A 25,696-nucleotide genomic window follows, 5' to 3' on the forward strand; every position below is an offset into this window, starting at 1 on the left:
TGGAGTTAGAGACATAAGACGTTGTGTCTTCTAGTGACAACGACTAAGTCTTCGCAACAAACTCAAATCTGATTTCAGAATGGTTTGCTATGTCAGGTTTTTCTGTTCTGCGTGGAGAACTTCTTTTGTGTCTGATCTAGTTTGGGAATGGCGTGGAGATTGTGCGTGGAGGGGATGCCTGGTTACTCGGATCTGTACGTATACTTGAACATCGAGGTGGTCATTGGTCTAGTTCAATGAAGTCCTTTTCTGCGAAGTCAAGTCGTACTATAAATCCTTTGAGTTGTGATTGTGAGTGGCATATCGATTGTGGTTGGCCATTCTCTCTCGAGTGTAGTGGGGTCGTTTTGTCTTTAGATGTTCGTCCTTGGTGTTGTGTTCTGATCTATGTATTGCATAATGTAATTTACATTTTATAAAACATTTATTAGTTTAATATTTTTTTAATTATGATTTTAGTTAGTTGTTTTCACAAAAGCTTTTTGTTTTAGTTCGGTTATTTTGAGGAGTTACTCACACTTGAGTAGCTCTTATTAAAAATAGAGGTGTGGTCACAAAGCGTGGATGTAGCGCGGTGGGTTAGGCCGGCTATAGAGCATGCTCAGGACGTCCTTCCTGGTGGGTTAGGCCAGGAGTGGGAGTATGATTTCATGCGGTTTTTGTGAGGGGTCCTGTTATGTGACAACGTTTTATGTTGGGTTTGTTGTGGTTTTTCTTATGTCTTGTTGGTTATGTCCTTTTTCCAAAAAGCAAATTGTTCGTGGTATGGGTTTGTCTTTCGACTTTTTTGTGTTTTATTATTTCTTTCTTAGACTTTATAATAGTCTTCAAAAGAATAAATTATCCAGTTTTAAACTGGGTTAATCCGGTTTGGGTACCGTTGGTTTCCTTTTCTTAGTCATGCTGTTATTCTATGATTTGTGGTATTTAGTAAGCTGCGTTGGTTAGTTTTGTTTAGTATATGATTCCTTTCCAACCGGGTTAAAGGAAAGTTTGAAACATGTTATTATATGTTAGAGTTGTTGAGTGTGAAAACTTGAAACTGAGATTCATTATTTTAAACAATTCTTCGTGGGCGAGCTGTGCGAGTGTGGATAGAATTTCTGTGCGAATAAATGAGAATATCAAAAGGTTAGTACTGCATTTGCATTTTATTAATTTACTGCATAGAATTTGGAAATTTACTGCTAGTTATGGGGGAATTTTAAGTTACAAATTTTCATCATAATTAGATTTACTGCTTGTGGGGAAAATTTTTAGAAATGAATTTACTGCAATGGTATTAAATTTATAAATTTATAAGTGTAAGAGATTAATAGAATTGTTGAAATCTGTTTGATGAAATTTGCGGTCTTTATTTGTTTTTTGTGGTTTTTGTAGGTGATCGTCGGATGAAGGCTAAAAATCTAAAGAAAACATGGATAAAGTATGGTGAGTTTTTTAATATTTTAATTAGTTAGTAATATTCATTTAATACTTACCTGTTAGTCGTCGGGGAAAAAACCGTGGGGGAAGATGTCGTGAATTAGTTCTGAAGTTGTTAGTAGTTTAGCTAAGATGCGGATGATATTTTTAGTCTGAAGCAGTGGCCAAAGCAATTGAAGTGCCTTAATAGTGGTTAGTTCTTCAGTGCCAACTGCAAACTCATAAGGTGTGTTTTGGATTAGATTATATAATTTGTGATTGAATTTAGTGTTGTGGATGAATTCTAAAATTGGGATTTCTATAGGTTGTACAAACTCGTGCGGGATAAGGAAGGGTCGGGATTCTTCGGCGTTGAAGGTCTTGGTGATGGGACAGAAGATGTACATTTGGGTTATGGGATCATAATTGCGAAGAATACCATGAAGGTTAGTGTCTTTAATACAATATGTGAAATTTAGGAAAAATGGTGAAGTGTATTTGGAATTAATGAATTGAAAACGATGGTGTGGTTGTCTAGAGGGTGTGTGTAGGTCAAAGTGATTTTGGATGAAGCGATAATAACTATATGTGTGGGTTTGTTTAGTGCGCAACATAATATCGTGTGAGCAGTGTAAATCTCGTTCGTGTGGTGCAAGGAAATGAAAGGTTAGTGAAAATATTTGGAAGCGTTCTTTAAAACTTTCGTATGCTTGTGTGTCTGTTAGTGCTTCTGAAATAATGTGATCAAACTTTCGGTCGAAGATGTTTAGTGTAAATATATATGGTGTCTTGATGAAAAATTTCTCGGTAATTTGTGGATTAGCGAAGCGATCGTCGTCTAAGAATTGATCTTGGTTAGCTCTGATGATGTTGTGATCATAGTATTCGAGTGTATATTCGTTAGCTCTAGGTGCAGTGTGTGTTTTTAGTGATTTTTTATATCCAACGTAAGTAATTTGTCTAGCGGTTAGTGGTGTAGTGGGTCGATATAGCATGTCCGTATTTCGCTCTATATCGATGTGAGTGTTAGATAAAGGTAAGCAAAGAGGGTTAGTAAAATGATAATATGAGGTCCAAGAGAGAGTGGGCATTAAAACGTATTCATCTACAAAGTTGCGTGTTTCGTTAGTGTCGTGGGGGGTGTTTAAGGTGTATTGTGGGAATGAGGGTAAGGTGATAGCTAAAAATTCTTTTGTGTTAGTATGCTTGGGGTGGTTGATGTATTCACGGGCTGTTCCTGGTTTTGCTGGGAAAGGATGGTTGGGGAACTTTCTTTTAAAAGTGCGGTAAGCTCTATTAGTATTGTGTGAAGATTCAGTTGATGTGGATGATGGTGCTAATGATTCAGTATAATTTGAAGAGGGTGTAGGGGTAGGGGGGTTGGATGAATTGATTGTGGAGGAGATTTGGTTTATTGTTGGGGTATGGAGGTGGTAGGGTTGTTGTTGAAGGGTAATAAAATTATCTAGCTCTGGGGAGATTCGGGGGGTGTCTGGAGAATGAGATGATTGGTCAGAATGGTATGAGGAGTAGGTTGGGGTAACTTGGGAAGCATAAGAGGGTGTGGGAGTGATTGGGTCAGGGTTATTGGGTAATATGGGTTGAAAAGGGGGTTGAGAAAATTTAGAAGAGTTATGAAAATTATTGGATGGGGATGGTTCTGAGTCGGCAAATTCATCGGGGGTTTCAATATTCGGGTTATTGAGTTGTGAGATGGAATATAAAACTGAGATGTGTGAATTAGTGTCGGAATTCATGCCTGATGTTACATTACTAGATGGAAAATCGGGTGGCGGAAAAGCAAAAAGTGGTATTATTGGGATTGGAGAGGTAAGATTGGTTGGGTGGGAATGTGATCGGTGTAGTGATCCAAGTTGGCGGCTCATCGTGGGCTAAAAAAATGATTATTTTGAGACTGAAAAGCGGTGGTATGGGGTTGTTCAATAATTTGTTCATAAGTATTATCATCTTGTGACTGGTGTGTCATTATATGTTGGATGGGACTTTGTGATGTGGTGAGTCGAAAATTTGGATTATGTGTGATGGCTAAATTTCGAAAATTTCGTGGGACTAGGGATAGTGGATGGTTATTTGGTAGGGGTGGTAATTGTGGTGCCGTTGGCGTTATGTCTACATTGTTATGTTCTTCGTCGTATGTATTTTGTCGTGTTGCTATTTTTGTGTTATATTCTTTTATTTGTGCGTCTAAAAGAATTTTGTTTATAGATGTAGAAAAGATTCCAAAAAATCCTGCAAAGAGTATGCGTGCTACGCTTGCTTGTCTGTTTACTTGTGTGTGTATAGCACATGTGTTGTAGATTCCTTTTAAAAGTGAGAAAAGAAATCCAATAAAGTTAAACATTGCGTATAAAATAGTCAATTTTTCTAAGATGTAGTAGGGCCATCCTAGAAAATCGAGGATCTCATTTTTGAGTGTAACAAAGCTAAAAATGTTAATTGGTGATATATCTTGGGGACGGTATTTTTCACCGTTTAGATATATATAATCTTTAATGTCTTTAAAATATCCGCTATAGTCTTGCGTGTAGATATCGGCAAATCCTGCGGTTTCTGCAAGTTTGCGTAAATTTTGGTCTATTGATTGTCTTTGTATAGTGTCCATTTGTGTTAATAATTCTTGGAATTGTTGTGTTCTAATGTGATGTTGAATATCTGATTTTGAATAGATTCCTATTGATTGTAAGTCTATATTTGGGTTTCGAGCAATAGCGCGAATGCTTTCTGGTGAAAATTTTTTGAGTGATTGCATTAATGTGGGATATGGAGTGAGAAGATAATATTTATTTTCATCAGGGTTTAGTTGTACTACATTGTGGCTGTTTTCTGATCCACATGGGACTGCGGTATCCCAGAAATAGGTTCTTCGTGAAAGTGTATCCACGAAATGTACTTTATTCTTATAAAAGATAGGGATTCTTTTATAACATCGTTTATCTTCAAAAACGTATAGTGGTGATACTTTTTTAGTACAAGTATAAAACCATAAGATGTTTCCTTCATAGTCTAAAAAATTTGATCTATTTCCAGATAATAAGTATCCTGCATAGGGTATTTTTAATACTGCTAGTGCAAGTGATTGTAATATTTGTGTTCGTTCTAATTCGCATAGTTGGTGTAGTGTTTCTAATTCGGAGAGTGACATTTCTTGAAAAATTCGGCTAATTGTATAATCTAGTTTCATATCTAAGTGAATATCATAGTGGATATTACCGAAATATGTAGTATTCATTAGTGATAATTCTTGTAAGCGTGTGCTTCTGGTGTCATGGGGTTTTAGATGTCCACCAGGTTGTCCGTTGCTTTTTTCAAAATTAACTGGTATATAGGATGTTCCTTCGTTTGGAGGATGACCTGTGGCATATGGGTCGATTTTTACTTTTCCAGTGGTCATGTCGAATCCTTTTTCGTATTCAACTAATATTTCAGAGTATTGTGTTCTGTGAAGTGGATTCCTGTATTTACATGCAAGTTCTGTTTCTTGATATATTTGAAAACGTGTCAATTTATTTTCTATATTGTCTATGTTTCTAAAATTAGAACTTAGTTTTCGTGATGGATGGACTTGTTCATATGGAATTGATTGTATAAAATATTTTTCGTGAAATTTTATCATACGAGCGTGTATTTTTGCTACTTGAAATGTTGTACATGTATCTTCGGGGAACCAAACAATTGTTGCTTGTGTTCTCGTTGTAGGGTCGCAATAACCTTGATCATTTTTACAAGGTAATCGGATTCCTTGATAGATCATTGTATTATCTGATAAATCTCGTGTTAGTTGTATTTTTTCGAGTTGTATTTTCCAATCGAAAAACATTATTTCTTGGTATCCTTTATTTTTTGTGTCTGCTTTGCAGTTGGATGGGTCATTTATACCAATGTGTGGTATCCAATGTTTATCGTGTAGGTCATAGGTTAATCGTCCGTGTGCGCCGTTATACGGGTATTTTTCGTCTAGTTTTATATGTCCTTGGTGTCTTTCAAGTTGTGATTGATGTACAGAGTCTGAAAAAACTTGAAAATTAACTAACTTTCTTGCGGAGTTTTTATTTTGTGTGATGTTTAGTCTAAGTAATTCATTTTTACAATAGTCGGGATTGAGATGTAAAAGACGTTCTATATTACTTTGATAGAATGATTCATGGTCAAGTCGGTTTTTGTTTCCGTTCGAGACTTGTGAACAATGTACTTTCTTTTCGGAAAATGTTGCTGTGAATTTATAACCTGTAACTGTTGTTGCTCGGGCTTTTGAATAGAGTGTTGCTATTACATCTGTGGTTTCTATAGCTTGTGGTTCTGTTTCACATTGTGATACTTGATTTATTGCATATTTATGTAGTGTTTTTTGTTCATTTTCTTCACAATCGTAATGTGTTACTAATAAATCTTGTGGTCCTGTACGAGGGGAAGGGTTTATGTTTTGATTTGAGATTACTAGAAAAAGGAGTTGGAGAAAAATTAATAATTTTAGAATATACATGTGTATGATAATCCTGAGTATGGATTATAAAATGTAATGTAGCCAATTGTGTTTTTGGTATATCTGTCGTATTTGTATATTACTTCAGTAGTTATAAACGGTGGTGGTAGTGATTGAGCTGTTATGTTAGGTGGATTTAATGGGTAGGGATGTTGGGTAATATTATTTAACTTAACTGTGATTTCAAACTTTAATTGTAAACTGTTTTGTTGGAGTATTTGAATATTGTGATCACGGATATCGTTGTGAATATCTTGGCGATATTGTAATCTATTAAGTGCCCAGTTATGAAGGCGGTTACTTTCTTGATGTTGTCCAAATAATGGTGGAGGTGCTGTAAATGTATTCCAATCTAGTCTTAAAGGAATATTTATTGATGATTGTTCTCGATATCTGGCGTCGAGATTATTTGGAAAATTTAAGTTAAAAGGTGGTGGTGAAATCTGGCTTATTGATGGTGTTGATGGTAGTGATAATGTTTCTGGTAGTGATGAGGATGTTGTTGTATCCGTAGAAATATCTATTGGATTATTGACTAAATTTAATTCACCTTGTGTAAATGAATGTGTTGTCCAATATGGTAGTCGTGATGCCTGGTTTGGGGGGTTAAAGGGATTTTCACGTATTTGTTCAGATGTTGGTGTTGAACCTAAGTAATCTGATGGTAGGCTTGAGGTGCTACGTTGTGAAAGAAGCGTAGGGGTTTCTGGTAATATACCAATGGGGTTTTCTGGAGTGTTTTGTGATGGGGATTGAGGTATATCAAAATGAACTCGGGGAGTTTGAAAATTTCTGTTTCGTCGAGGATGTATAATTTGTCTATTTATTTCGACTGTATTTTGGTTTTGACTAGGATTTCTTATTCTACTTAGTTCTTGTGGTAGTGTTGGGTATAGGTTATATGTTGGTTCGCTTAGAGGTGCTTGTCGTTGAACTGGTTCTAGTGGTTCTGATAAACGAGCATGTCGTTCTTCAAAAGTGTATGGATTGTCTTGAAAAGAAATTCGTGTAGATGTTTGAGGATTTTGAGTAATTGAAGGTGGTGTTTGGTTATCTTGGGATGATGTCGGTGAAGACTGACTTTGTGACTGTTGGGTAGCAATTTTTGATGGATTTTTGAATTGTTACTTTAGTGGGAAGGTTTATGTGTTTTATAATATTCTTCCAAAAAAAGAATTAGAAGGATTGTTGCTAGGGCAAATGTGAAGATTGCTTTCTTTATACATTTACATATTGTCAAAATGAGGGATGATAAGAATGCTATGAAAATTACAAACAATAAAAAAATATCAGTTCTACTGAAAATTTTTTGTATCATTTAGACAAGTTATATGAATCGTACCTGTGGATGTAATCAAGGGTTTTGGAAAGTTGGAGGAATAGTTCGAGTATAGTGTAGAAAATTAAAAAAATGTTACAAAAAATGATTAGGATTATTAGAAAAGATTCAAGTATATCAAAAAGAAATATTATAAAGGTTTCAAGTATTGTAAAAAAATGTTTAAAATTTATGAGTATTTGAGTAACTGATTGAGAGAAGAGCATTTAAGAAATGATCTCTTGGTCGAATATTTTTTGCTGTTCGAGGCGATTTTCTAGTGTGGTCGGATTATTTATTAGTTTTTTGACAAGTGGGTTGAGTTTTGTAAAAAATTGTTGGGGGCAATTTGCATGGTGATTGGGAGGTCGTCTTTTTCTTTATTTTTGTTTGTCAAATGATCCGGGGTATGGTGAGATTTTTATGCTTTAGGCTAATTAAAATGTTCATTTTGTTACTTTAGGCTAAGTTAACAAATTTGTTTTGGGGGTATTCGTGGTCTGAGTTGGGGAAATATTGTTGATCTTTGGGTTATTAGATAAGGGAGGGGTACGGTATTATGGTGGTATTTATTTTAGTTGTCAAGTTGGAGTGGTTTGCTTATTTTTGACCTGGAGGTCGTAAAGTTATAGTTATAGATGTGCCTGGAGTTCTATATGATTCGTCTAATTGGTCTTAGTTTGAGTTAGAGAAAGTGACGGATTGGATGAATCCTATTGGTTTATTTTGAACTAGAATTATTACGTACTTGTCAGCATGTTATTTTGAAAAATGTAAATGAAAAATGTTTCGAAGGTTTCAAGATAGTGAAGTATAATGTTAAAATTACTTTTGAAATTCCACTTTCTTTAAAATTTTAGATTGGGGGATGAATATTTTATAGTTTTTACGTGGTTGATTTCGGAGTCTTGTTGTTTTTCTATTTTCTGATTTGTCGATTTGTTCTTGGGGTATTATTTGTTCGGTCATTTTTCTATTTTTTCTTTGTTTTGGGGATTCTTTATGGTTTTGTGTATTGTTTTTGGTGGCGTTATCATTTTGTTCTGTGTTTTTCAGATGTGGTTCATTTTGAATGATTTTTAATCCTGTGAAAGAATATAATTGAGTTAATTCGCGGAGTGCGTATTCTTTTGGGTAATAAGGTAATAGGTTGTTTCGATGTTGAACGATTTCTTTTTTGTTTGAGTCGGTAATTTTATATGTGACATCAGTGGGTCTTGCAATTATTTGGTATGGTCCTTTTCGAAGGGGTTGTAATTTTTTAGAAATTCCTTTTTGAGTATTAAAATTAGGTATTAAAACAAATGTTCCAATTTTTAATTCGGAGGCTGGTGTAAAACGTGAATTGATTTGTTCATTAATGTTTTGTCTTTGTAATAACTTTTTTGTTATTTTTTGATAAATTTCATTGTGTTTTTTATCTCTATTTAGAATCCATTCGGTGTGTGTACCGGAGGCTAGTTTAAGAATTTGTGGGTGATGAAAATGATCTTCATCGTGTGTATGTAAAGGTAGGTTATAACAAATTGAATCTTTATTTGGTTGACAATAACCTTGTGCGTTTTTATGAGAATTTGCTGTAAACATTATTGGTTTGCGTGGCTTTTGGTTAAAAACCATTTCGTATGGTGACATTCCTAAAGTTGTCGTAATTTGTGAATTATATGCTAAGGGAAATAATTTTACATCTGCTGACCATTCGGTATATTTTGTATCATTTCCGTTGATGATACATCTGAGATATTCTTGTAATGAACGGTTCATACCTTCGACTAAGCCGTTTGTCCAAGGTGCATGAGATGTACGTGGTTTGTGTTTAATGTTATATAAATGACATATTGTGATAATTTCATTATTTATGAATTCTGTACCGTTGTCTGTAACTAAAATTTCTGGTAGTCCGAATTTTGCTATCCAGTGTTCATAGAGTGTTGTGTAAGCGTAATAAGCGTTACAATGTGGTACTGGGTTAAGTGCTACATAATGTGTAAATGCGTCAACAATTACCATAATGTAGGAGTTTCCTTCGGATGAGGGTGAAATTGGTCCTTTGGTATCAAATGAGATACGATGGTTAAAGTACAAGCTTTGTCCTTTAAAATCTTGTTTTTGTGCTATTTGTTTTTGATTTGGGTAAGGTTCATTTAGTTGACATACTATACAATCGTTGCATAGTACTTTTATCCAAATTGGTGCATTTGGGAAGTAAAAATTTTGTATAAAATTTGAATATGTTTTTTCTGATCCAGAGTGTCCTTTAATATTTTGTGTATGTGAAATATTAAAAGCTATAAGAATCATACTTAAAGGGAGACATGGAACTGTAGATTCATTCAGGTTATACTCTAAAAGGTCTGTATTTTCGTTAATTGTTGTGTTGTTAAATTTGCGAAAGTATCGGAGGAGTGTTTTGTTTCCTAGAATGGTTGAATCTGCTTTGATAGGTTTAGTTTTATATTTGTGCCATGATTTCAGTTGTCGAATTACTGGGTCAAGGTTTTGATATTGTTTCAGTGTTGAAATTGTAATTGTTTCTGTTGGAGGGAGAAAAATGTTTTCAATTTCGAATTTAGATAAGGGTATTGTATCAAGTGGGTCGTGAAGGTCAAAAACTTGATTTATTGTGTATTTTGAATCATTTGTTTGTGGTCCTGATAAATTTATTTTATCAGTTAAATCTTCTTTTTCAATTAGTGGAAAATGGTCTTTTTTAGGTGGGTGTTGTTTTGTTCGTTTTTGTTGGGTGTTATTTTTTATCCATTGAGAATATGGGATTGGTTTGAAAGTTGATGTTCCAAGTAGATCAACTTCATAATGATTATTTTGACAATCTAAATAAAGTGGGAAATGTTGTAAATTATTTATTTGTGATTGTTCAATATCAGTTTTTACTGCATATTTGCATTCCAATCGGGGTGATGTTTCGTTTTCTGCAAGGTAGAATTTTATGTTTTTGGGTATTTCAACTGTGGTTTTTCGTGTAAGTAATTCAGGTGGTGTATTTCGACTTAAGGTGTCTGGTAATGCAAGATTTTTTCCTGCAGTCCAAACTATATGTAAGTTTGGAAATTTCATTAGAATTAGTTGAAATCTGTAAACTCGGTGGTTTGGGTTAGATTTTTGTGTAAAGAGAAAGATGATTGGTTTATGGTCTGTGAATAGAACTGTGGGATGTTTTGATCCAAGTATCAGAAATTCATATTCTGTCAGTGTATATATTATGGCTGTACATTCTCTCATTAGAGTTGAGAGTCGTAGCTCTGCTTGAGTGAATAATCGAGAATTTGCTGATATGAGGTTCATTTTATTTGTACCATTATGTGATTGTAATAGTGCTGCGCCGATGCCAAAGTTCGAAGCATCGCACATTGCATAAAATGGTTGATTTGAATCTGGAATTGTGTTTGAAATTTGTTCAGTTAAAAGTTTCTTTATTTCTTCAAATCGTGTTTGATGTTCTGTGTTCCATTCAAAATTATTTTGTTGTCTAAGGATGTTATAAAATGGTCGTAGATATAATTGCATTTTATAAACATATTTACTTAAAAAGTTTAACATTCCAAGAAATTCTTGGATTTTCTTTTTATTTGTTGGTGGTTGAAGTTTTTGAATTGCGTCAATGCGTGATTTCAATGGAGTGATTGTTTTTCTTTCTATATTATGTCCTAAGAATTTAACTCTTGTCAAAAAGAAGTGTGATTTATCGGGGGCGGCCTTCAGATTTTCGTTCTGAAGTATTTGGTGATATTTTTCTAAAACATTGAACATCTCGTCTTTTGTTTGTGATTGCATAAAAACATCGTCTAAATAGGTGATTGCGTTTTTGTTGAGTATTAGTGGTCTAAAAATTTTGCTCATAAAAGCTGAAAATGCTGCTGGTCCTATGGATATTCCATAGAATAAGCGGTTGAATTCATATTGTTGGTTTCCGATAACAAATTGTGTTAAACGTCGTGATTGTTCATCTAGTGGCATTTGATTGTATGCACTATTCATATCGGCGGTTGTAAAGTATTTGCCGTTTATTTTTGTTAAAATAACTTGTATTGGTTCAATGGGCCAATTACATTTTGATTTATCTATAAGTGAATTGAGGTATCTAGCATCGAGATCGATTTTTAATGATTCTCCTTTAGCTAGAATGATAACGGGGTTGATAAATGTGTTGCCTTTTGGTTGTTCTTCTTTGTTTACTGGTGATATAATGTTGTATTGTTCTAAAATGTCGAGTAATCTGTTCACTTTATCATGTAAGTGAATTGGTACTTTACTTGCTCTCTGTTTTTTGAAAACTGCGTCTGGTTTTAACGGGAGATGTAGTGATGAACTGATTTTTCCAACATCGAATTTTGATGTTGCATAGACTGATGAATATTTAATTAGCTGTTTGGCTAATTTTTCGAATTCGTCTTGTGTTATTTGTGAATGTTGGAAATTAAACATTGTTAAAAATTTTTGTTGGTCCTCTGTGTAGTTACTTATGTTGAATGTAGGTTTGAAATATGGAGTTTTTGTGAAATAATCCGTATTTCTGTTTTCGTTACTTATTATATTATTTATAGATAATTCTTCATTAAGAATTGTAGATTGGCAAATATCTAGTAATTGGAGTATATTATTTACGCGATAGGCTTTTTCGTGTATTGGTGATATTGTAGCGTTGGTTTCACAATATCCTAAAAGTCCTAAAGGTAATGTTACTTGGTAAGGTGTGTTGTTATAGACATGTAAGGAAATGATATCGGAATTCGAATTTTTCAAATATTTTATGGATGAGATTGTGATTTTGAAAAATTTGTGAATAGGTTTGAATTCAAATTCTGACATATAAAATTTTTGTTTGTTTTGTTCTTTATCATATTGGTGAACTTGTTTGATTGAAAAATTATAGATATTTCCTGATAGTGGTTTTAGGTGTTTTCTTTGTTGGTTAAATATCGGGTAGAATTTTGAAAAGAATGGTGGTTGTTTATTTAATCTTTGAAAAAATGTTAAGGATGTTTCTTTTGTTTTTGTATATTTATCTTTGATTAATATTTTACTATTTAGTATGTTAATTGTTGGTATATACTTCGAAATAAATGGTATTCCAATGATATTATATTTAATGTCAGTGATATGGAATATTTGTTTAAATGGCTTATTTAAAATTTTGCTTTGTTCCATTGTTCTGGTGGGGAGGAGAAATAATTGGATTTTTCCGTAGTTTATCAATGTTGATCCTTGTGCTGTTGCTAACTTACTGGAGGTTTCAAGAGGTGTTAGCTTTGGGTGTAAAGTTTTTATTTCATTCCATGTGGGGATGTTTATTATGTTTGATTCTGCTCCTGAATCAATTAAAAAATCTATTTCAAGGTCTGGTGGTTGAAATTCTTTATTTCTTGGGCTTTCTAAGAGAAATGGTATTGTCCAAATTTTTTCTTTGGGTTGTTCTTTTTGTATATTTTGATAAATGTGGTTTGTATTCAAGCATTTTGTTTTGGTATTTTTATTGGTTTGATTTGTAGTGTTAATCTCATTTGTTTCTTGCGTCGTTGGTGTGGAATTTATGGGTGTAGTGTAATAATTTTGAAGAAATTCTGATTGATTTTCATATATGTGTGATGAAAAGGGTTGTTCATATATGACAGATTCATAGTCATTTTCGACTTTTATCATATTGATAGAAAGAGTGTTTTCAGTATCACTTTCTGAATCTGATGATGTACAGTTTATTTGATTGAGTTGTAACGTATCAGTTACTGTGTCATCAATACCTGGAGGGTCTGATGTTGTTTCTGGATTAGATTGTACTTGATTGATTTGTCTTTGATGTTTAGGTGTACTACTTCTGTGGCGATTATTAGAATTATTATAGTTATTATTATTCCGGTGTGGTGATTGGGAATAATTTCTATAACGGTTATTATAACTTGAGTGTCGATTTTGTGAATTATTTCGCGATCTGTTTTGGTAATTATTGTTTGGTCTGTTATAGTTCGATCTATTATATGAGTTATTCCTTGATTGATTGTTCGGGTAATTCTGGTTTCGGTTGTTTGAATAACTTCTATTTCGATTATAGGAGTAGTTTCTATTCCTATTGTATGATGAATTTCGTGATTGGTTGTTTGGATAGTAGTTATTTCTTGATTGGGAATTAGATCTAGAAACAAATCGTTGTGTAATTGAATTTGATCTGGAGTAGTTATTTCGACTATTTGGTCTATTGTAGTGATTTTGTGATGAATTATTCGTGTTTCTTCGTTCTGGTGATCTTCCTCTATAACTTGAGTTATATGGTGATTGATTTCTTGTATAATTTGTATTGTTCGGGAGTGGTTTTCCTGAACTGTTGTTGCTGTAGACTGTTTTGTTCGGTAGATTTTGATCTTTTTTCATGTATTGATAGAATGATTTATTTGGTTCTTTATATTTTTGAGGTTTATTTTGATTGTCTTGCTGTTTTTGTCTACATTCGGAAATACTATGTCCGTATCGTCGGCAATAATTACACCATTTTTTGAAAGATGGTTTGCCTTTAAAGTTTGGGTTCTTTTCGTAAATATTGAGTATTTCAGTGATTTTTTCAACGAGGTCTGTCTCTGATTCCTGTATATTATTAATATTAGTGGGAGTCGTTTCAATTCTGTTAACGTATTGTAATTTCAGATTTTCCGTTTCTTCTAGTTTCATCGTGATTTCTGCTTGTTCTAATTTGTCTACTAGTTTTCGAAAATCTAAATCGGGTTCTCGAATTGAAGAAGGATGGGATGCTCTCTTTTTTATTGCTATTTTCCTTAATTGTGGTGTTAAGGTCATCATTAAGATTTCTGTCATCTTTGTGTTTTTATAGTCGTGTGTATTTAATGAATATGCTTTTCGAACTAGTGTTTCGATTCGTACTGCTATTTGCTTGATGGTTTCGTTTGGTAATCTGCGAATTTCATTACATAAAACTCTTTGTTGTTGTTTGTTTCTTTCGGAGTCAAACATTTTTGAAAAATCCTGTGTAAACCTTTTCCAGTTTGATTTTATTTCTAGAGGTAGTACCGAAAACCATTTTTGGGCTGCGCCATCTAAGGTTGTTTGTATTAACGCTGTGCGTCGATGTATCCAATTTTGATGTAGTGGCGTATTAATTGGTTCAGGTCCAATATTTAAAATCAGGTTTGCTGTTACTGCATTTAAATAATCTTCTACAGAGTATTCAGGGTCTGTTCCTGTGAAAACCATTAAAGGTTTGTTTGATGTTATTGATGATCCACCCATAAGGTATGGATTCATTGTCATTTGTAATGATTCTGCTGCATTTGGCATTTGAGAAAAATTTGAAAGTTGGTTTCTTGTTATTTCATGTTGTTGGAGATAATATGGGAGTGGTATTTCATTTTGCATTTGTGATGCTTGATACGAGTGTGCAGTCATTTGATTTTGTTGTTGAATTGGTTGAAAAGATTGTGTATTAATTAGATTTTGTTGTTGAATTGGTTGTTGATGTTGTGCATCTATTGGTTGTGGAGAAAAATTTCTATGATTTGTACGTGTTCTCTGTATTCCTTGTCTACGATATTCTTGAGTATTTGGTGCAAATATATCTGGTTGTAAGAAATCATCATCTGAGGATAAATAATCCATTTGATAAGATGTCTGTTTTTTATTTTTATTTTGTTGAAAAAATGGGTAATTTTCACTGTGATCCTGTGGAGGATTTGTTTGGAAATTTATTGAATTAGGTTGGGTCATTGGGTTATCCCAATTTCGAGATCTTGTATATTGGTTAAAATTTCTTTGTGGTTGGTTATATGTTTTTGATGGATGTGTATAATTATAATTATGGTCTGCAAAGTTGTTTCTAGTGAATGTTTTGCGTGTTTTTGATGGTATTGTCATGGGTCTGTATGTTTGGTAATCCATATGTGAATATTTAGGAGCAACCGAAGGTTTAACGGTTGATTGTAAGGTTACCTGTGTTTGTGAAGGATTTGTATTTCTTGGTGTTGTTAAATTTGGGCGTATTGGTGAAATACTTTGTTGTGTAGTTGTTGTGTGTACAATTTCTTCATTTATGAAGTGTGATGGTGTCTGGATATCTTGTTGAGTAAGATTCCTAGTTCCATTGAGGTTTTCATTGTGTATGACTGTAGAGTTTAAACTATTATTTTGTAAAATCGGGCAAAAATGTATTATAGTTTAATGGTGTTGCATCAATGGTTAATGGTATTACTTTTACATAATCTCTTATGTAAGATATCGTACTTATTGCTTGACTTGAGATTGATTGTGGGAAGCTTATAAATGCGGGATGAGACCATTCGGGGTCCCAAACATAATCTGATTGTTCTGTGATAGCGGTATCATCGTTCGAGTTTTGGGGTCTAAAATTTTTTCTTGCTTGTGCAATTAAATCAATATTGTGTGTGAAATAATCTATTATGAACCATGCCAAAATTTTTTGTAGATCGTGTTTTGTATGTTGTGAAACGTCGTCTTTCGTGAAATTTTCTTTAATGATGTTTAAATAACTAGAGAGTAGTGTGATTTCATGTCGTACTCTTAAATGTTTAGATGTTTCTGTCGGTGAGACATTTGTTATTGGGATTTCGTTTTCTAATATCGAAATATAACTATATATTATTGCGAAAACTTCATTGGTGAATATGGAGTTTGCTCTTTGTGAGTTATGATATTGGATGCTTTTTATATATTCTGAAAAAACTTTTGAAAATTCTAAATCAAGATCGTCTGTTTGGATTGTATATTTTCTATTATTATGGTTTGGTGAGGTGAATTCTATGGAGTAGATTCCATACTGTTGTGTTATGTTGCATATATCTTTTAAGTAGTGGTCTATGATTTGTCTTTTGATTTTTACATCTGGGAACTCTGTTTTACATGGACTGATTCCGGGTTCAAATAAATTTAATAGTAAATTTTTGCAAAATATATGCTGTCCTCTATCAGTGGGTGCATCTACTATAAAGGGGAAAATATCATCATCATCTGGACTTTCTTCACCTGGGGTGTGCGTTGAGCTCATTTTTTCGTTCGATGACTGTTAATATGTAATTATTAATGTGTCGAATTGGTTGATTCCAATTGTATAAATGTACTGGTTTGTGTTTATACTGCTTTTTTATTCTTCTTTTTCCTCTTTTTGATGAATTTGAAGTTGTTTCTGAGTCAGAAAAATATAATTGATCGTAAAGTGGGCAATTTTTATCTATTGATTCTTTAAGTTTGTAAAGTTCGTCTAAACTGTTGGTTTCTGATTCTGAAAATGCGTTTCGATTTTTTGAAAATCTTTTTCGTGTTATTTGTCTTTGTTTCGTTATTATTTTTCTTTTTAGTGTTTGTCGTTTTGTTCGAATGTATCCAACTGTTTGTGTATGAGGTGTGATTACAAGGTCGTATTTTTTGTTATCTATTTCACAATTGTGTAAAACGATTGTTTGTTTATTTCCTAGGTTTTTAAATGACATAAGGTTTAGGATGACGGATGCAAAAGGTTGTTAAATGATTTCTATTTTCTTAAACTGTTAGTTCTTACGATTTTTTGGTTAGCTTAACCTGGGTCTATTTGTTCAGGGTTGGAGAGAAAAGTATATCGATTCCGAAGAATGATTTTTTACTTTCTCGTGGCTAGTATAAGTTAAGGTGTTAACTTACTTAATCTTACTTAGGGGTAGTGATTGTGTTCAAGGGTTGGAGAATAGTAAATCGATCCACAAGGTTCAGGTATAATTAGAACGCGAGTAGTTCGTTAGATACTATTTTAAACTTACTAAGTCTAAGATTTATCCTGGTTCTGGTAAGAGGGGGGGTCAAGTGAAGGATGAATAACCGAAGTTCTTCACTGTTTATCCTAATTTGAATGATTAGTTTTGTTTAAAAATTTCTATTAGTCTTAGGTCTTTAGAAAGGGTTGGGTAGTGAATCGACGTTTGAGGTCGTTAGACACTAATTAAGTGGGTGGGGGAGAACAAAGTTGTTCTGTTTGATCCAAGGATAAGCCTTGATGATCAAATTTGAAATTTAATTAAGTAGAAAATGATTTAAGATCCAAGGATAAGCCTTGATGATCTGATTTTAAAATTAAGTGAATTTAAGTTTAAAATGATTTAAATTTGTGTAAAGAAAAGATTTATTATTTTTATGATATTAGTGAGCTTATGAATGCTGTTATGTTTAGGCGATGAAGCTGGAACAACAGGATGATTTATAATTACTAATCATTTATTGTCATGCTACTAATTTTTATTTTTATTTTTCAATAAATATTTTTCAAACATGTTTTGTATATTACTGCAGAATTTTAGGAAAACGATCTTAGATCTTTTTATCAATCGTTATTGTATATTAATAATTTTGTTTAGCGCCTGAAATGATTTTGAAGATTGACTTCAAAATTTTATGTTTGCAAATGAAAATCTAAATTCATTGCTAGTAGTATTCTAAATATAAAAGTTTGTTCTGGTTTTTGCCTAACTATCATATAGCTATATGGCAAGTTTCTACTTTGTCGTATGTCGTCTCTGGTTCGAGGTCTTCTTCCAATTCCGGGTAGTTCTGTTATGGTTCGGAATATTGGCTCTGATCTATTGAGTCGTAGAGACATTTCGATTAAATTATTGTCGTATAACATTTTTTAAATGTTTTTGTCTAATTTCTAGTCTATTTTGGTTAATTCTAAGCTATTAAGGTCTTGTTCGAGACTTATGGTCGCACCAGATGAGTTAGGACCGAGTTGGTTAACTCATAGAGTAATTTCGGATAGGGTACACCGTCTGCTCGTCACGCTATCTTATTTTCGGCCGGATAGATTCGTGCAACTTCTTAGTCTAATACCGATCCTAATCTTACTCTTATACTATCTAGTCTCAGGTTGTTTAACTAGTCTCTGCTAGGCTCAATAGATCTAGGGTATACTGGTTTATTGCGGCTGCTGAAGTGCTCGGGAGAGTCCAACTAATTTCTAAGTTAAATTCAAATCTCTCTGGTGCTGAAATTACAAGTAACTTCAGCACTTACAAATAAGTGGGTTGTTAGTTAGATGGATCATGATTGGTTAATATTAAATACTTTACATTGGTAAAATATCTAATTTATCCAATCATAAAATGTAGTTTAGATCAGGTTCCATTTCGTAAAACAATGATGAAAAATCATGTGCAGGATGATTTTAATGCTATTCATTTGCCTTTTTCACGGAACCATTTTATATATTAAGACAGTTTTTGAAAAAAAAATCGAAATCCAGGATTTGGTACATTTAGAGCAAATCGACCAGTGGACAAAGTTCTGGATTAGCTTGCCAATAATTAATGTCGTCGAAAAAGTGCCTATGAGATACTGTGTACAGGGTTATGCGTGTAAGGGTCAAAATCCTGGGAAAGGGGTAGATCATCCAAAATTATGAATGACCAAAATCATTCATGGCTAACCCGTTAATTTGCTGTTGCATTTTGGCAAACTGCTCCATGAACTCATTTTTAAACATGTCGAGCTGTCTGTTAGCCATTTGGGCGGCAGCTCCTTCCGAGCTGTTCTGCCGTCCTGCTCCTGTAGATGAGAACTCCATTTGGTCACGGATTGAGCGCATGTCTTCACGCATGTCTTTCAGAGCTGACTCTTGAGTTAATTTTTCACGCTCTAGGGATCTTATCGTGTCGTATAAATTGTCCATTTTCTAAAAAGATTAAATTAGGTTGTCCATTTTATTTCTCAGAACTTTAAAGAAACCTTAATGACTGTTTTTGCGTTTTTGAGAATTTTTTGTAGGTTTAAATTAGCGAATTGCATTTTTCTAGTCGCCTGAACACCCCCTTTAAAAAATTCTACATTGGCGTGAAAAGATGCTTTTCCAAGGTTAAGACTTGACTAAAAAAGGATAGATTGATCCTAAATGGAATTGATCATTTCAAACTTCAAATGGATATCGTAAAATAGTACAAAACGGTAAAATAGAACCCTTTGAAAAACTTAACCCCCTCGTCCCTGGCTAGCTACTTCTAAAGTCTTATCCAAAAAATAATTAAGAAAACTGCACATTAAATTTTCCAATCATTTAAAATCAATGCTAACTCTTTGTTGTGAGTCCACCTTCTGTTTGAGCATGGTGCTCTGTCCAAAGTTCTCTCTGTCTTCGTACCTACAAAACAAACAATACTGCTCGTATCAGGGCGAAGCCCTGAATGTTCCGACTGCTTTTGAAGGTTTATGGAGCAATGTAAATTAAATGTAAGAAAAAAAACTAAACTATTTTTTTCTAAAATTTGAAATTTTTTAAATGAAAATCATCCCCCCACACGCCATACAAAGTGCAAAAGGATAGATTTTGCTCCTTGTAACAAACCAATTATGGCGAAAAAGCTGTTTTTAGCCAATTTGGAACGATTTCTAAGACGGATTACCTCTCAGCTTACGCGTGAATAGCGCAAAATATATCTTTAATGGCAATCTTTAAACCCCCATAACTAAACAAAAAATGATCACAGGTGAAATATCTTTTCAAATTTGAGCTCAGGACAACAATACTTTTCGAATGGTTTTGAAAATTCCGTCAAAAATGGCTAGTTAAAAACTCGAAACTTGTCTGAAGAAATAAAAACCCACCCCGAGCACAAATATTCCTTTACTTTTGTATCGTAAAACGGAACAAAAACAAGCTGTTTTTTTGTTAGAGTTCCAATTGTATGAACTGCTGAAAATATTGTCTGAATTTCTCAGATGCAAAAGCCAATAACAAATTTTGAACGAGCTTATAAGTGATAACAAGACTGCTCGTATCAGGGCGAAGCCCCGAATGTTCCGACTGCCTTTTGAGGTTTATGGAGCAATAAAAGTATAAAAAATTAAATGTAATAAATTAAAAAGAAACTTTTTTTTCTAAAATTTTTTATGGAAATCATCTCCCCACACGCCATACAAAGTACAAAAGGATAGATTTTGCTCCTTGTAACAAACCAATTATGGCGAATAAGCTTCTTTTAACCAATTTGGAACGATTTTTAAGACGGATTAACTCTCCGCTTACGCGTTAATAGCGCGAAAGATATCGCGCGTTAATTGTCCCAAATTGGCCAAAATGGCAATCTTTAAACCCCCGAAACTTTACGAAAAATGATCACAGGTGATATATCTTTTCAAATTTGAGCTCAAGACAACAATACCTTTCGAATGATATAAAAAAAATCCGTCAAAAAATGGCTAGTTAAAAAATCGAAATTTGTCTGAAGAAACAAAAACCCCACCCCGAGCACAAATATTCCGTTATTTTCGTATCGAAAGTCGGAACAATAAAGTAAACAAAATTTTAGAATTACGCAGTGTGTCAGTTTTTGTTCAGCTAAAAAAAATGTTAATCATTGTTCTAAATTAAAATCCTGTTTTTCTTGAGAATGTAAGCCAGACTGCTCGTATAACAGGGCAAAGCCCTGAATGTTCCAACTTTTCCTTAATTCATATCGAATAGTTTTTGGGAAAAGAAAATATTGAAAATCAATACATTTTGTACAATATCAAAGTGCAAAATTTTGAGTCGTATGAAATTAATACGACCACCAATTAGTTCGCCTCAACTCACCTTGAAACGAGTTTGTTGTGTGGGATAATTATCCGCGCATAAACAATTCGCGTTACGCTCTTGACATTATGAATAAATTCTTCAAAGCGCGCATAATTTAGTCCATAACATGGCAAATTTGGCATTTTTCAAACCCCCAGAACTTTACAAAAAAATAATCAGAGATGAATTATCTTTTTTTATTTGAACTCAGGAAGTCAATATCTTTATTGGGGCATAAAAAGTTTTTTGTTGAAATTCATTATTTCGATCGGTGAAAATTGACTGAATAAAAAAAAACACACCGAGCATAAAAATTCCGTTTTCTTCGAAAGTCGGATCAAAAATTCTGGATATCAGCAAGTTAAAATTTTCAATCATAATTTTTAGAATGCTTAAGAGCTTTTATGGACAATTTCCAATATTTAAGTTTAATTAATTTAAATTTTCTACTTTGTTCTGGCAAAGAGTCCTTTGCTTGTTTTCAGGCTAAAATCCATTTAAAGTTTCAGTTTCAGATTAGTTTCAAGATCTAACATTGAAAATTTTGTTTCTCACCCAGAATTTAAGAATAAAACTAAACTGCCGCTCTGAGACACCTGTGAACGGACCTGTAGGTCCAATGGTGCTCTCCCGCGCAGTATAATTGTTGAAGCGGTTAGTATTTTTTTGTTTAAAATAACTACCCAAAATTTAACTGTCTGAAAACAGTTTAGCCATTGCTTAATCAACCTTCGATTATTGTCCTACTGTTAATATGCATCTGGCTAGTCAGCTCAGAAAACTACGAGCAAAATTTTTGGGCGCTGAAGCAAATAGTTTGAGCCCAGTTTTTAATAAATCGCAAATTTTGTAATAGAAAATAGTTTGCTACCTACTAAAGCGTTATGTAATTATCTTAGCCTTACTCGTCAATGTTGGGCACATCGAAGGGCCGTTGACTGGGAGCTAAGCTCCTCTGCTCTGTAGCTGGTCTCTGTGACGTCACGCGCGTGAGATCGAGTCCCGTACCTGTCGAATATTTTGTGATATTCTTGTTCACTTCAGTCTCGTTGGCTTTTGTGCTTGGATGTATCGACGTGTTGGCAGTTCGTCCAGGTTCGGAGATGATAGTTCGGACTAGTTGTTGTGAGTTGGGGTTGTGAATTGGAGTCGTGTAGCGCATAGTCGTCTCTCGTGAGTCGTGCACCAGCCGAGGAGCTCCTAGTTCCATCTCGTGATCTTCGTATCCCAAAACTAGGAAAAACTTCTTGTTATAATTTTTGATTTGAAATGGATAGTCAAACTTTTTTAGGTTTGATGATTGAGGGCATAAATATCACAAACAACATCAACAAAGATGCGCAAAAATTTTCAGTTATCGTAAATATGGTTAACAGCGCCTACAACTGAAGCTCATATGAAGGTTCTTTTTCATGCAGACAAAATATTAGATGAACATTGATTTTAGGAGCACTTAAGATTACTGCTCTCTTCCGTAATAAGCGTTTAAAACTAAACGCTCAGCGTGTAAGAAACATTGTTTCATAGAAAGTGAGTAAATCAAAATGATTCGCAAAAACAAATAGAGTTGCAGTTTGAGGGCGCGAGTATTCGTTTCTCTGAGGTTTCCCTTGTGGGACCTTTAAACGAAACCTTTTTTGTTCAACCACCATTTTACCTAAATTTGTTGGGGGCAGCGCGCGTCAAAAAGAAGGTTTTTAGTCAAAATATTCACAAAACCCCCTCAAAATGGCTGTTTTTTTTTCACATATTTTCTTACGTAATTTAATTAAGCTCAGAAAATCAGTTTGGTTGATCGGGAAGTCACCTAGAATAAAAAAAACGACAATTTATCTGAGAAAAATTTACCATGCTTTAGCTGTTTATCGCGCTCCTTTAAGTTTTCTCGCTCCTGCCAGATTCGGTACAGCACATCCCTTCCACTTCTGTAGTAATCATCGGCTCCAAACAGATCCTTGTGCGAGTGGGTTGTCCTCCTCGCCTCCGCCCTCTCTCGCTCGTCGCTCATTCGTTTCGCTCCCAGTTCAACTATTCTCCTCTCGTTCGGACTCGGGTTCGCTTCGGCTTTGGAGTCGTATCGTCGGAAGTTAGTCCAGTATGTCTCGGGCGCCTCGTTCATTATCCTGCTCTTAGATTTCTTGTCCTTTAAATATACCTTAACTTAATCATATTGCAAAAATGCCACAGCTAGATTTATTGATTTCAGAATTTGAGTAATTTGGGTAATTTTTGTCACAAACAATTATCATTTTTGCATGTTGCGGCAAAATTATTTTGTCTATTGGCTATTAGTTATTAAATTTGGAAAATTTTTGGAAAAAGTACTTTTTGTTAAAATGGAAGAAGGAAAGCACTTATTTTGGATCTACTTAACAATCTCCACTTTTAAGAAAAGGGGGAGATTATTAAGTAGATTAAAACTGTCGAATTTTCGACCAATCAGAATGCAGCAAAACTAGAAGTCGCTATAGAAACTTCTGTGCTAATTTACTGTATTAATTTATAGGGGGGAATTGATAAGTAAATCACTATAGGGGAGGGGGGGGCGGGGGAGATTGTTAAGTAGATCCTTATTTTTTAAGGACAAATTTGTTTGGTCGTATCTCTTTGCAGTTTAAATTTAAAAAAGCTTTAAAACACCTGTTGTTTTTCATAGTATGTTTTCCGTTTCAATTTATCAGCTGCCGATGTAGCCCTTCCCCAATTGATTACGTCATCGTCGTCGCCACTCTCATCGTCCAATGAAACTCGAGCTCCCTTGAAAAACAATCAGGGTTTACAAATGTCGAAGGATTTTAAAGTGCGGTTGCAGTTTATATTCACAATCTTAAGATAACTCTGTATATTCACCAGGGGCGGATCTATGATTTTCAAAAATGTTTTGAAAACTTTGTCGACCTTTTTTGGGTACTTTTTGGACAATTTTGACAAAAATTGCGTTTTTTTTTCGGTGCGCGCTCCCCTTCAAAACTTTTATATAGTGGAGCCAAAGGATCCTTTATAAAAATTATAAGTTTGGTTCGCCTAAAAGAGATGTCAAAAAATAATACCAAAGGGAGGACCCTTTGGTTGGAGAAAGGGGCGATAACTGGGAAAAAAAAGCCATCCGCCCCTCCCGTCCCCCTAAATCCACCCCTTTATTCACCACTGGTTCGCGATTAAGCGCCTCTCATTGAATAAATATCCGATTTTTGAAGGAATATTTTTGCTTGGGATGGTATTTGTTTTCAGTCATTTTCGACTTTTAACAAAGTATATTTGTCAAAAAAAATTTTTACACCAGCAGAAAAATATCGTCATCCTGAGCTCTAATTTGATAATATTGCTCTTATATCAGGGCAAAACTCTGAATGTTCCGTTTGAAATCTATAACGCCAATTTAAAAAAAAAAACATTTGTTTTAATAAATGAGAAATAATTGGAGAAAAAAAAATGGTTATATATTTTCGCGTCGCGATTTGTTTTTAAAAGACTAAAATTCATTTTGAAACGCTCTAATCCTCTTGTGCGTATTTTAAAAAGTGACTGAATAAGAAAAGCCACACCAAGCGAAAAAATTCCGCACTTTCTTCGAGTTGAAACAAAAAGATTGTGATTGTGCTTTCTCACCTGTGGCTGTTAAGATATGGGGTATCGAAAATAGCAAATTTGGCCAATTACGGATCATTGACGGGCGATATATTGCGTGTTTATTACACGACGCGGCAAATCAAATCATTCCCATTTGAGTAGAGGCCAGCGATTTGGTCTTAATTACACGGCGGTACAATACAATAAAGTACAATGAAAATATATACTTTTTCTTTTTTTTAATCGTTTTAACAATTTTTCAACATCTTTTTCATCGGCTTTTTTCATGGGACCTTCAGGGCTGTCTCTGATAAATGAGCATCATTGTCAAATCAAAATTATACTCGAATTGTATCTTATGGGTTAATTTTTAGAAAAGAGATCTCTTGAACACTTTGGTTCATCTGATTACCAAGTGTTACCACGAAACAAAAGTTTCATAGAGATCCTTTCATATTAGTGAAAAGGTTTCCACGATAGATGTAAAATAAATCTTCCGAGTCAATCATGAAACTAAATCAATTTGCTGATGTTTGGTGATTAAAAATCTTAAAATATTTATCACAAAAAACTCTAATGGGGAAGAAATGAAAAAAAAAACCTTAAAAATCTGAATTGATTGGAAAACTTTAAAAACATTTTTCTCATTTTTCATAAGAATCAACGTCTACAAAAAGCATAAAAAATAAGCAGTTGTGTTGCAATTTTGAAGACAAAATAGACAAAAAAAAGGTTTATAATCAATTATAATCGATTTAAGGGATTTTTGTGCAAAATTAATTGAATAGAAATTTGAATAGAACTGATTATAATTGTATCGAAAGATAGACGAACAAATAATCAATTATAATTGATTATTATGGATTAAGATTAATTGTAATTTGATTTTAAAAAGAGAGATTATAATCGATTATTAATTGATTAAGCTCGAATGTTTCTCCATTTTAGTAAAACTGGTACTAAAATCGCAGTAAAATCTATTATTACCGCTTGAACCTAGATGCCGGCTGTTTTTTTCCTTAAAGAAGCAGCGGAAGCATTTATCCTGGTCGTAGTTTAAGTTATGATACTTTCTAAGTTGAAGGTTCTAACGTGAGGCAAAGCGATATAAAGGAAACTGCTCCTATCAGGGCAGAGCCATAAACTTTCCGAATGTCCTTGATTGTCGATAAAAAACGTTTTTTTTTTAATCAAGCAAATCTGTAAAAATGTGCCAAAATAAGGAATTTTACCATATAACGTATTAATAAGTGGAAAATGTTGTTCTCGATTCAATTTAGAATGATTAAGTTTGCCACTAACCTTTTATTAGGGCAAAAGATTTTGCGCGTAATTTTTCCTTTTTTGATTAAAATTG

General features: G+C 33.7%; 1 protein-coding gene across 1 annotated transcript in view; it reads right to left on the bottom strand.

The window, feature by feature from the left end:
• Nucleotides 1–25,696, bottom strand: part of LOC134844455 (uncharacterized) — a 114,234-nt gene that overhangs the window by 78,583 nt on the left and 9,955 nt on the right. Inside the window, exons 3-7 of the mRNA XM_063861152.1 lie at nucleotides 23,410–23,526; nucleotides 22,618–22,912; nucleotides 21,675–22,002; nucleotides 19,287–19,353; nucleotides 18,647–18,891 (exon numbers count right to left, since the gene is read on the bottom strand). Coding sequence (XP_063717222.1) covers nucleotides 18,647–18,891; nucleotides 19,287–19,353; nucleotides 21,675–22,002; nucleotides 22,618–22,912; nucleotides 23,410–23,526 — 1,052 coding nt within the window. The remainder of the gene's footprint in view (nucleotides 1–18,646; nucleotides 18,892–19,286; nucleotides 19,354–21,674; nucleotides 22,003–22,617; nucleotides 22,913–23,409; nucleotides 23,527–25,696) is intronic.

The sequence above is a fragment of the Symsagittifera roscoffensis genome, chromosome 4 (genome assembly GCF_963678635.1).
Source record: "Symsagittifera roscoffensis chromosome 4, txSymRosc1.1, whole genome shotgun sequence".
Classification (NCBI taxonomy): Eukaryota; Metazoa; Xenacoelomorpha; order Acoela; family Convolutidae; genus Symsagittifera; species Symsagittifera roscoffensis.